At 36.3% G+C, this 12,773-nt stretch overlaps 2 protein-coding genes and 1 long non-coding RNA gene across 5 annotated transcripts in view; 1 reads left to right on the top strand and 2 right to left on the bottom strand.

The window, feature by feature from the left end:
- LOC107697531 (molybdenum cofactor biosynthesis protein 1-like) overlaps positions 1–3,460 on the bottom strand; it is a 14,450-nt gene extending 10,990 nt beyond the window's left edge. The window contains exon 1 of one of the 2 annotated variants that reach the window (XM_016498329.1): positions 3,187–3,458. In XM_016498329.1, coding sequence (XP_016353815.1) covers positions 3,187–3,342 — 156 coding nt within the window. In that variant the 5' untranslated portion in view covers positions 3,343–3,458. Of the gene's footprint in view, positions 1–3,186 lie in introns of both variants that reach the window. The other variant, XM_016498330.1, reaches the window with a different exon arrangement.
- Positions 3,461–5,578: 2,118 nt separating this feature from the next.
- The window catches only part of LOC107697533 (uncharacterized), a 21,288-nt gene continuing 14,093 nt past the window's right edge, over positions 5,579–12,773 (top strand). The window contains exon 1 of the long non-coding RNA XR_001635212.1: positions 5,579–6,618. This is a non-coding gene — a long non-coding RNA (uncharacterized LOC107697533). The remainder of the gene's footprint in view (positions 6,619–12,773) is intronic.
- The window catches only part of LOC107697532 (fos-related antigen 2-like), a 7,097-nt gene continuing 1,868 nt past the window's right edge, over positions 7,545–12,773 (bottom strand). For both annotated transcript variants that reach the window (XM_016498332.1, XM_016498331.1), the window contains exons 3-5: positions 10,382–10,636; positions 9,949–10,056; positions 7,545–8,731 (exon numbers count right to left, since the gene is read on the bottom strand). In XM_016498332.1, coding sequence (XP_016353818.1) covers positions 8,186–8,731; positions 9,949–10,056; positions 10,382–10,621 — 894 coding nt within the window. In that variant the 5' untranslated portion in view covers positions 10,622–10,636 and the 3' untranslated portion in view covers positions 7,545–8,185. The remainder of the gene's footprint in view (positions 8,732–9,948; positions 10,057–10,381; positions 10,637–12,773) is intronic.

Below are 12,773 nucleotides of genomic sequence, written 5' to 3' on the forward strand. Positions count from 1 at the left end.
CCTCAAGCGTGTGACAGAAATGTTACGTCCCTTACCATATTGTGATGCCTGTGGCAACCACATGTGACGACCCCGGGCTGGACTCCGCTTCGTCCACGGTGAAAGCCGATCTGGCGATCCACAGCGCAAAGTTGATGTATTTCCTCAGCGACCAGCACGGATCAGCTCCAGGCATGACGAAGCGGATATCGTCCTCTTTTGGAAGACCAAACAAAGCAGTTTCGCTTTCACAACGAAACACAGCGCCTTCACGACATGGCGGCAGCGGCAACAATACTACAGTGAGAATAAAAGTTACGCCTTCTTTCTTTGCGTGAACATTTGGGCAGCGTTATGCAAATCTTCCCACATAGTGAGGTAGACATGTGGGGGCGTGTTAGAACGAGCCGTTTTAGGTAGGCGTGGTTAACTCTTAACTTTTATAAAGAATATCTCGTTGGATTTGAGAATTTAGTCTTTGCAACTTTACAGATCTTCTTTATGCACCAAGAGCTTGTAACACTCCAAAGAGAAAGGAAAAATTGAAATCGCATCATATGACCCCTTTTAATAGTAACTATTACAAATAGTGAACAGATCAAAATATGATTATAACAAACTTATTTACAAAATCACATTAAAAATAAAACAATAAATATGACTTCCTGTTAAATAAAACAATTAAAACATTTTTTTTTTTTACATTTTCTGACTATTTAACATTTTCACAGACTATGAGTATAAAGTACTTGCAAGTTTTCAAAGGATTTTTTTTCCAAGTTATTTTATGTTTATTTTGGAAATGGATCTTTACTATCCCTAATCAGGCTTATTATTTTGCATTTTAGGCTAATTTTGACCACAAAGTATGTGATTTCTGCAAATGTAATTGAGCAAATATAATTGTTTATGTATTATTTTTTATATTATATCAGTGACTGTGAAAGTTTCAGGAATCTTTAATAATACTGTGTGCAAAACAATCCCGCAACTTTATCATTACTTGTTATAAAGTGCACACAAACAGTATTACTTTGTTTTAACATGTATAGTTAGTATGTGACTACCTTGAAACCAATAACGGCATCTCTTTTGATAATTGATGATAATAGCACTCTGCTCTCATCCAAGTTATTCATGGCTAGAGTAGCGGCACGCGACTAGTAATCAGTATAGCTCAGCATGTTCTGTGTCTGTCTGAATCATAGTCTATGGTCTGAATGAATGATTCAGCATCTGCCTTCTCACTAAATAGGACATAAATACATGAACAACATCTCCAGAACTGCTCAGAGTCAAAAATATAGTTTCTGCCAGAAATGTATTACTATTGTTCAGTAGAATGTACGTACAACTACTACTACAAAAATTATTAAGGAATAATAACAATATTTCTTCCATGTTTTAATTTTAATTGTAAATCCTCTTTGTTTGCCAAAAAATAACATTTGTTTAATTTTCATTAATTAAAAGATAAATTAAATTAATGTGTTATGCCTTCACTCGATAAGCAGAAAAATTAAAATACACAACGCAGAATTTCTAAAGAAAAAAAACATTTCATAAGGCTATAAATAAAAGTATTTTTTATGCATTCAAATAATTAGACATATTAAAACATAATTTGGTAACAATAAACAAGGTGAAAAAAATAAACATTTCATAAGACCCTAAACATGTAATTTTTGTTAAACTTTTTAATAGATTTGATGTTGAATTGTATACGTTTCATTATTTAATTAGACGTGCTTTTGATTAATAAAATTGTATTTAACCATTTAAAAAGGAGTCCAGAAAAATTAAAATGGAAAAAAAAAATGTTGTTCTAGTCTAGTAGATAAATAGCTGTATTCTGTACGTTTTTACTTGTGTATGATAATTTTCTTCCAAATATGATAATTTTGAGCTTCTGGTACGATACTTGGACATTTCCAATCTGGCAACACTGCGGGGACTGCTCCACTTTGGGACAGGACCATCGCGCTGTGTGAAATACAGACTAAACAGCGGCACAAAACTGGACAGGACACCAAAAACGGGGACGTCTGGTCACCCTACCGTATGGAACCCGTAATGACAAATCAGCAGAACAAAACAGTTTGCATTCAGTAATATTAATACAAGGCCATTAAAATGATCAGATTTTGTGTGTGTGTGTGTGTGTGTGTGTAGGCTATTGTCAAGTTGTGTGAAGCCCACTGATAGTGAGACTTTTAACAGTAAACATGCACAATGGCAAAGACTAGAATAAAGGGACTTTGACAACGGCTTCTCATGTTATACAGCGTGACATCCATTACTGATTTGTCTGGTTTGGTATTTTAGTGCGAGTCTTATGACCAAACTGTTGTAAAGAAAGACTCATTTATAATTTGTCACACTTTAAATCGGTTATGTTCAGTACCCACTCTAGCATGAAGCATAAATGAAACCATGTGTATACCTCACTTATATACTAGAGATTTACCATAATACATATATATTTTAAAAGCATTAATACAATGACAATTATACATTTTTCAAACTTGAGGGCTAGTTTGTACACAGTAATGAACTGGTATGCAGAATGATTACCATATTCATAAACCATATAAATTGTACTTTACTTTAATACGTAATTTATTTCAAAGCATATCCCTTACAAAAATTAACCATGGTCTTATAGTAGTAAAAGTGTAGTAACCATGGTTTTTTGGCGTACCATTTGTATAACCATAGTTTCACTACAAATACCATGGTTAAACTGGTTAGTGTAGCAAAACCATGGTTAACTTGTGGTTACCAATGTTTAACTATAGTAACCACGTTTCTTTGGTTTTATTTGTGTTAAAACCATGGTTAATTTTACTGTTTAAAAATAGAAATATAGGCCTCTCGTTTTTATTTATTTTTTCTGCATTATATAAACAATAAACAATCCATAATACTTAATATACATAAAGTTTAACAGGCCACAATCATACATCAACACAACCAACAAACAAACAAACAAAAAAATACATGTTAGGCCACGTTACATGAACACAGACAACATTCAAACAGCATTAGCCATTTAAAATTCGATATGCTTCGGCAAGAGTTTTCAAAACTACGTGTATTAGCCTATAATTATTGTCATCACCTGACTTTAAAGCGTTTCATGATCTCGTACCTGTGCAGCAGCGCCAGGTGTAAATGTATGTGTAAAAGGTGTAAGGAAACACACACCTGTTCCAGTCTGTTCTCTTCATGAGTGACTCCGGAATACCATCGACACACTCGATATCTCCCACATGTCTTGAGAACTGCCCGCTTTGTGCAGGCCTCAGCCGCGGCCTGTGCTCCAACAATAAGGCGACTAAATGTGCTGCAGTTTAATGCCATCGTCAAAGCAAAAATGTCTATGTTGAAATGTGGGCATAATCTGCGTTTGTAGCGGCTGGTTTAAACTTGACATGCAGTTGGCCTGGAACATTAACGAGGGGGTTGTCTTTGCGCAGCCAATCAACGTCAAGGAGCATCTACAAGAATTCTGGGCAATGTAGTTTCATGATTGCGAACTACAAACTACGAAAATACGACAAGGAACTTTGGTTCTGATGAGCATCTGTTATAACGTGCTGTTAATGACTTCACAGTCCTCTGAAGTTACTCATCTTTTCCTGTGAGAGCAAATTTGGAGTTCGAACTTGGACTGTTGTAGCCTACACATGCAGCTGAAATGGATAAATCGCTATTTTCGAGTGCGCTGAGATTTATTCAGTTAGTAAAGCACAATTATATTGCATATTTTTTGGTCAGTTTGGGCCTCTGTCCTTCTTTTTTTGTCCTATAGCTTTCCTATTATCCTAGAGTTGCTGATATTATATGGCTACAAATTATGATGTAATTCAGATAGCTTGTAATGTAAATCAGTTAGATCTTTATAACAGTATAGAAGACTACTTACATAAAATGCACATAAATATCAGTTGTCACTCTATATGTAACACACATGTCTTAATAAAATACTTTGTTTTATAATCAGAGCTAGTTTTTACTGTGGGGGCAAAACTACAATTGATTGAAATATAAATAAACGTTCCTCAAAAGCCTGATAAAACATTATTTTATATTCACATTTAACATTATGTTTTTTTATAATTATACTAAAAGGCCTTTTACCTGCTAAAAAAGTGTAAACTATCAATCAGATGACAGAAGGTAGCCTATGTTGCATGCAACAGGTTTTCAGCAAAGTTTTGATCATGTTGATAATTTAGAGAACATAGAAATTTGATACAGTAAATAAATAAAGATACAATATGATACAGGCGTTATAGGGTTACACAACATTAACTAACCAACACAGTGATCCTGAAGAGTTAGAACCTGAAATCCTAGCCTAGAACTTTAACCATAGACTGCACATCAAGCGTCAGTTAGGGTCTAATTGGAGATATCCATTTGACTGCAAAAAATATATATATAATAATTTGTGCATTAATCCTTGAGGACTATTATTCTGTTTCTTATAAGAAATATAAGCTATTTCATATTTTGAACTGTATTTATTACATTGATAATACCTTTCATGTTAATTATAATTTAATATAATTTCACTTGTATATACTAAAAATAACTTAACTGTGTTGCTTTTAAACAGCAATGTTGAAAAGAGGAAAATGTCAAATAATGTCCTATAACCCATATGTAGCACTCTTTAACCACAAGGTGGCAGTATAACTCTATTGTGTTGTGTGCCATTTTTGCCTGTTGACTATTTTACATTTCAAATACTACCATTTTGTTGTCAATTTATAATGAACATTGCATGACAGAGAGCTACATTTTCCCCCAAAACAGCATTAGACTATGTGTTTTACTTGTACAAATACATAATAAAATAGCAAATCAGTCCACATCCAGTAAAGGAAACACTGTAATATTCTATTGTTGAAATGATGGAGTAACACTTTTTAACGTATGGCTAATGTAGGAAGAATCAAATACATCAGTAAATCCTGCTAAATACAATAGTTTTGTATTAGTCTAGAGGTGTTTTTTTGTGTGTTTGTTTTATATTTACTGTTAAATCATTATAAACGATTAAACCTAATCTAAAGTGACATCTTGTAAAAATGTGGATGTACCTAGGAAAGGGAGTATTCAAGTATAATTTGTTTATGGTTGCCGATAAGCACATCATGTCTTGTATAAATGACTGACTGCCCTAATATAAATGATTGCTGTGTAAATATGTCTTAACTGATATACCAAATCTAATCTCATCATTTGTATTAATTTTCTATTCTATTGATATTCTGTTTATATATCTAAGCTATTATATATATATATTTCAGTTCAGTGTGCAAGTACACTCTAAAAAATGCTGGGTTAAATACAACCCAGCATTTTTTAGAGTGACCCAGCGGTTGGGTTACTACCCAGAAGGTTGGGTTAAACATGTAACCCAACCGCTGGGTCAAAACAGCCCAATTGCTGGGTTTGTCCCTATTTTACCCAGCACTGGGTTGTATTTAACCCAGCATTTTTTAGAGTGTAGTTTTAGTAATGAGTCATGGAGCTGACAAATATTTGGAAGAGCATCATTCTTACAGTTATTTGAGACATCAATGTTGTGATATATCTGAAATAATATGCATATACACATTTCAGAATTTAAAATCGAAATATTTATTTCAAAATAAAAGATTTCCACACAGACACATGAATTTGGCCTAAAGCTCAATACACATCCGCAAAACAGCCATGAATGTTTTTCAAATTGACTCAAATCTCAAACTTGGCAAATAATTTTCAACCTAGTACATACTCATTACAAAATTTGATCTGGTGAAATGAGACAATGGGTTATCAACTCATACTAATGCAAGATAATGAATGCACCTTTAACCAAAACATCAGTTTTGTCATTTGAAATTAATATAGAGTAATTTTTTTCAAGTGAAAGTAAACCCCCACAAACCCAAATTTTTTATGGCCAAATTAGCATCCTTACAAATACTTTTTTTTTTTTTTTTTACATAAAGTGCAGTTTGATAACCAGAACTACAGAAGAAGCACTGATGAACTATGAGCAGGAAGTATTGTATTTACAACTATACATACAGTGCATGCAAGTATGCACATGCTTATTTTGCTTCTCGTTTCCTCTACACCATTTATAACCCCATTTATGAAATATTTTATGTATTTTACAAAGCAAGTATTCTTGATGTCTTACATTGTCATTACTGTCATCAGTTGGACAAAGCAAAGCTGTCGATCAAAGTTAAATGACAGATTTAGGTTCACAGACCAAAATTAGGATGAATAAATCTGCATCTTTGATTACGTGCGGAAATTAGAGATGAATGAATAACTGACGCATAAAGCAGGTGCATTCAACCATCTTGTGATTGACTCAAAGAAACACAGAAACACCACATTGTAACAGTGAGATATCCAGCATACGCCAAACACTGTGCACAGCAAAATACGACTATCCAAAAATACCACTTTGGAAATGTTTTTATTATCATTATAATAAATTTAAATGTATTACCAAAGGAACAACACTGCCTTACATATTGCTGTTTTTGTAGGTTGTTTTCTGTCTTTCAACAGTTAAAGCAATAAAAAGAGAGAGAGAGATGGAGGGAGAGAGAGAGAGAGAGAGTGCACACCGATAAGCAGGACTTGTGCAGAAAGCTGTACAGATGGCTTGCTCAAATTACACAGGTTTCAAAGACCAACAGAGAACAGTTTACAGCACGCAGTCCTTAAACATTTTCCTGTTTTTTTTTTGTTTTTTTTGGTATTAAATTGGTTTTCGCAACTAGAATCTCTCATACTCCATTTAACAAACACTGAAATTATCTCCTAGATCCTTAAAAGTCGCTGACATAAATAAAGCAACAAAGTCCTTCAAACAGAAGCCATATTTGTTTCGTTTTGTTTCAGTTTGCTGCATCCTGTACAACAAAATACTCACATTCACCCTCAGTTATTATCTGACTGTGGCAACAGTGACCTTGAGATCTCTCTGAAGTTCAGTCTTCTTGTCCCAGGAATGTTTTTCAAGAAATATTGCAATGTGTATCTTTTCCTCAGTGTCTGATCAGTGTCAGTGTCAGTGTCACACCACACTCACCTTTTGCATCAAACGTTCAAAATCATTTTGCGTTCCCTGTTTAATCCATCACTGTAAAGAATGGCGTTTTATTTGATTGTAAGGTTGCTGACAAAGAGCATCTGTTCCCAAGTGCGGCAAAAAAAGCCAGCCAGTGTTTCAGGGAGAAGTGCTCATATGGCTGATATATGATTCAGTTTAAACTGTACCCGGAAAAAAGGGCCAATCAAGACATAAAAGTACATATTATAAAAGTAATCATTTTTTAATTATTATCATTTGAAAACCACAGTGTGCGCCAATACAAAAGCGCTATTGCCATGTCAGGGTTAGAGGCAGAGCCTAATATGGCTAGAGTTTCCCTCGTGTACACCGTTATATTGTGTTCTCTGTGCAAATGCTTCTAGTAATGCTTGTATGGCTCACTGACACAGACAAAAATCCCTGACAGTAGATTCGCTGATGCTAGAAAGTGTTTTTGTTTGTTTGTTTGCTTTACATAACAAAAGCTACGTAAATTTGGCAAATGATCTTAGTGCTTGTGCCGCATATACAAAATAGCAACAAAGGTCAGCATTTTATTATACAAGACGGTTCTTTCGACACTCAGCAGTGAGGCTCATCCAGTGAACCCGAAATATTATAAACAGCAGGACACAAAATACAAAGGGACACATATCACACGTCACAAATACAAAGATGTTTTGAGGGCAGCTATCTACCGTAGTGTCCAATGTCTTATTTTGTACCTATCAAGAATTCGATTTTGCAAGCAATTCCAATCTCTTATTAGTCAGGCAGCCAGCAGGAAATATCGTGCTCTTCTGTACAGGCAGCCGACGACTGCAAGTTGCTCTGAGTCTTGCTAAAGATGAAATCTCGACTCCCGCTTTTTTCATCTTCATTCCAGAAACTCACCACTATTTGTAGCTGAAACAGCGAGTGGAATTTGCACATACGTTTAAACAAGACAACAAAAACTCTCTTCTGAAACGTTTAAATAAAATGAGCAAATTAGCCCTTGAGGGTTCTCAGCTTTGTTGAGGTGAAGTCCTCACTCAAATCCCAGCTGAGGGTGCTCTGGAGATCCACGAGAATGGATCAAATTTTCCTTCAAAGTGCCAACAGGGTGGGGGAATTTAGGGAATCTGAGGATTGGTCGCCGCTGCTACTGCTGCGGCGGTGGGCTTTGGAGCAGGACTCCGATGATGGCGAAGGACTCTCGGGCTCAAGCATGCTGGGGTAGGTGAAGATGAGGCTTGGGTTGTTTGGGGTGGACAGCGGGGTGGAAGCTGCCACCAAGGGTGTGTTGAGGCTGTCTCCATCAGAACAATACATGCCGCCACCTAGGCAGATGGGCTTGATGACTGAACGCTGGATTTTTCCTTCTTCCTCATCGTCATCTTCTTCCAAAGGCTCCTGTTTAACCACCACTGGGTTGAGGGTACTCATCAGTCCCCGGGGACCCAGGTTGGAGCGCATGGTCAGAGGAAGGGGCGTACACTGCTGGGAATGCGAGCTCTGATGGCGTTCTTCAGGGGGCAGTTTGCACACGGGGCTGTGGGCCATCAACATGAATTCCAACTTGTCCTTTTCCTTCTGCAGGGTCTCGATTTCTTTCTGCAGGTCAGCCTTCTCCTCCTCTAACTTCTCTGTCTCCTTGAATGAAAACAAGAAATGCAATGAATGATCATGCTGCATTTTGTCTGATGTTCATTTGGACTGTGAAATGATTTACAGTAGTAATTATGCTGGTAATTGTTGATTCAACATTGAAGCATTTTAACAAGTTTAACAAGGTCGCTGTCAGGGTGTTGTTAAGTGTTCTGGGTGGTCTTAGTCAAAAGACCTCACCCCACAAATTTCTACGATATTCTGGTCTTTAATGTAAGCCTATATTACGGCTGCACAATTAATCGAAATAAAACCAAAATAGCTATATGGATTAGTGCGATTATAATGTCGAAAAAAGCTGCTATTTAATTGAATATAACTATATATATTTTTAATTAGTAGTGATATTCAATTATAACTTCTAATTACTATTATTTTAATAATAATAGTAATCATAATACATAAATAAATAACAACGATAAACATATTTATTTTATTGGATTTTTAAAGCCAATTTCATCCACTCTGAACTCTCGGAGCACTTTGGCACTATAAAAAACACACCCATCCATAAACACGAGCAATTATTTCCCACATAAATTTGAGCTGTTCACATTTCTTTGTTAAACAGAACACTTGACACAGCACCACATATTTTAAAACAACTGTCAAAGCCTCCAGAAGGTTAAAACACTGACATAACAATGTGGCTAGACAGTCATAGGTAAACCGTAGCTGTCTTTGACTCATTCATATGGCTATGAGGAAGAAGGAAACTCAAAGCAAAACAAATGCTTAATTTACAAAGAAAGAAACAGTGCATTTGAAAAAAGGGCATAGTTATTGTCACAAAAGATACAGTTCCTTATTTGGTAATGAATGAAGCGGAGAAATGGGGGGAAGGGAAGAGGGAAGATAGCAGTGTGGGGGGTTTGATGGTTAGCTGCGGTTTCCTCTTCGAACAATATCAGACGTTTGCTTCCCTCCAACCCCCTGTAGCACATTCCTACCTCATGTTTCAGGTCTGACAGCCTGAGAGATGCCATTATAAAGCTAAGTAGTTCAATTACAGCCAGAATTGTCTGGGACTCGGGGCATTCCCATATCTGCCAGACAACACTGGTCTTTTTTCAGCTTTTAACCACTGAGAATTGTGTGAAAATAAGTCTTGAGATAGTTGTGGACATTTCATTCGAGGTATTTATATGTGTTATTTTAGAGATTTCTTTTTTTTTCTTTTGTAACATCAGTAGAAAACTCACCCCTTGCAGCAAGTCGGTCAGTTCTCTTCTGCGGTTCCGACATTTTGCTGCAGCTAGTTTGTTTCTTTCTCGTCTAACTCTCCGTTTTTCTTCTTCCTCTGGGGCGAGCTGCACACAACAGGAGGAGTGAGCACTTGCACAAGTAAACTTTTGCAGTTGTTTGTGAGAAATCATTCTTACAATGTAACGTATTTATTCATATTATAGTTATACAATAAAGATTGTTTCAATACAGCTTCACAGTAAAAAAAGAAAGAAAATAATAGTATTAATGTTGCAAACTTCTGCTGTCATGCAGCTCTAAAAAAATGTTATTCAATAATTCAGCAGATGTTAGCACATTAAAAATGGGTTTTTGTACTATACGTTAAAACTGGTTTTGTTGGTTTGATTTTGTGTGTGTGCTTCAAAGAAGAAAAATGTTAACACTAACCTGCTCGTCTCGCTTGCGTCGCCCACGTGTGTCGCCGATGGACCGGATTACCCCGGGCCGTGTGAGGGCTGTGTGGCCGAGGAGGCTCGGGCCACTAGACACAGACAGGCCGTACGGGTGAGGCCGGGAATATGGATTAGACATGGATGTGATTACTGTGGGCTGAACCATCCACTGCAGGTCCTGACTGGTCGTTATGGCATTAATTGTTGGAATAAAGGCACTGCTAGAGCCAGGCATGTCTACTCTGTACTTCTGTGGGGGAAAAAAAAAAGTATTAAGAGATTGAAGTGTAAATATTTATGAAGAAACTAGACTTTCATTGTACGTTAAAAATTGTATGATTAATTTTTAGTCTTTGTTACTGCAGTTGTTTTACAAATTCCCATCATCACAGATTAATGAATCATTCCACGTGCTACCTCGCTCTGCGCCCTCTTGACTGCTTGACCCCCAGAGCGACAGGGTGACACACACACAGGGTGAATCATGGGAAAGCCCACAACCCTCCCTGACAGAAGCCGACCAGGGTTAGATAATAGCCTCTGTGATGCAATGGGCAACGGATTCACTGCTGTGTGGGTATACAACAGATTTTTGTTTTTTGAAACGACCTGTGCCTTACAAGAAGCGAATATGACTTATAACAAGTACATTGTTTATAAGACAACTGAAATAAAATTTATTTATTATTAATATTTGTAAATGCTGTAATAACATTCTCAACTATTTTATTTGCTAATTAACAATAATTAATATTGAAGTCCCACTTTATATTAGGTTTTTAACTACTATGTACTTACATACAATTTTCTTTTAGGTACAATATACCTAGACAGGCTCCATCACTTCCTGTTTTTAAATCTAGCCTAAAAACCCATTTTTATAGTTTGCCATTTAATGCTATGTGAGAGCTGCTTTCTTTTATTGTATTGTTGAATGTTTGTATCATTGATATTTTTATTCTTTTTTTGTGTGCACTTGCTGTTTTTTAAAAAAGTGCTTTATGAATAAACTTTGACATTGACTTTGTCTATTCTGTACACGTTGAATTGCAAAACAAGTTGGCTGGTAAATTCAAGGTAGGATACAGTTATGGTTGGGGACAGGTTTGGTGGTATGGTTAGGTTTAAGGATGGGTAAAGGTGTAGGGGTAGAGTCAACAGTGTAATTACAAAAGTAACTACAGAAATTAATTACAGAAAGTTTTATATATATATATATATATATAAAATTACAATGTAAAAACATGTATGTACACAATAAGTCCATTGTATCCAATGATTAATTTAAATGTAAGTACACAGCAGTTAATGACACTTAATACAAAATGGGTCCACTTAATACAAAAGTTGGGTCCATTACCCAAATATTAACGGTAAAATGTACCCAAATTATATGTTTTTTACATATGTAGCCTGACATGCTGAATCACGTTATAAGACCGCTCTTTATTCCAGTCATCCGGTAAACTGAACTGGGATTCCGTGCCAGCACATTCCATCCACCAAATTCCAGTACATTCACACATTCCTGGTGGGATTTTAACGGGAAACTGACTTAATGTGACGGACTATGTTTACCACAGTGGGAATGAATTACGGGAAGCTAGCGCGGTGTTGTTTAAAACGATAACAACAATCATTACGCGCGCGCGCGCAAACAACAACAAAAAAAGACAACAGCTAAACGTCAATGTTCGTAAGTCTCACTTTAGTGGTTTATTTTCACTAAAAGTATAGTGTTTCTTTAACGTGGTAGAGAAGAGTTTTCCACATCTAAGTATTGCGAAAGACTCCACTGACGTCCAGGAACTGTCGCGTTTGTTTCTCACTGAATCCATCACAGGCGACCGGTAAGGTCAACATATAACCATGTTATTGAATCATTCTATGAAGCTCTGTTGTGTTGCGAAATGAGCGCGTTGAGCTAATTTCTCCTGAAATGTACCCGAATTTCCCCCTTCACTTGATTTCCCCCCAAAAGGAGTCAAAACAGCACAGGCTGGAATCGAAAGGGGGCAGTTTATTCCACGAGTTTAGTAGATAAAATAGCAACCCTACAAGACGACGATGCTCGGAAATGTCTGACAGGGGCTGTTAAACGTACCAGATGTGATTAAAATACCAGAGTCTGGGGAACAAGTTGCCAGACTGACCGGTGCACAAGCTCCCCATTCATTACACTGAGATCAAGAAAGGAAAATTCCCACAAAATTGCCTAAAACTCCTAAGTGAAGCAGAGCTGCTAGTGAAACTTTACTTGAAACATGATATAGAATGCATTTTAATGTAACACTCCTGGTATAACCATAGACAGATAACTATGATAAATGATAGGCCTATCACAACTGTGATTAACTTTATTTATTTATACAAGAATCAAATAAAGT

The sequence above is a fragment of the Sinocyclocheilus anshuiensis genome, unplaced genomic scaffold (assembly GCF_001515605.1).
Source record: "Sinocyclocheilus anshuiensis isolate Anshui unplaced genomic scaffold, SAMN03320099.WGS_v1.1 scaffold1534, whole genome shotgun sequence".
NCBI lineage: Eukaryota > Metazoa > Chordata > Actinopteri > Cypriniformes > Cyprinidae > Sinocyclocheilus > Sinocyclocheilus anshuiensis.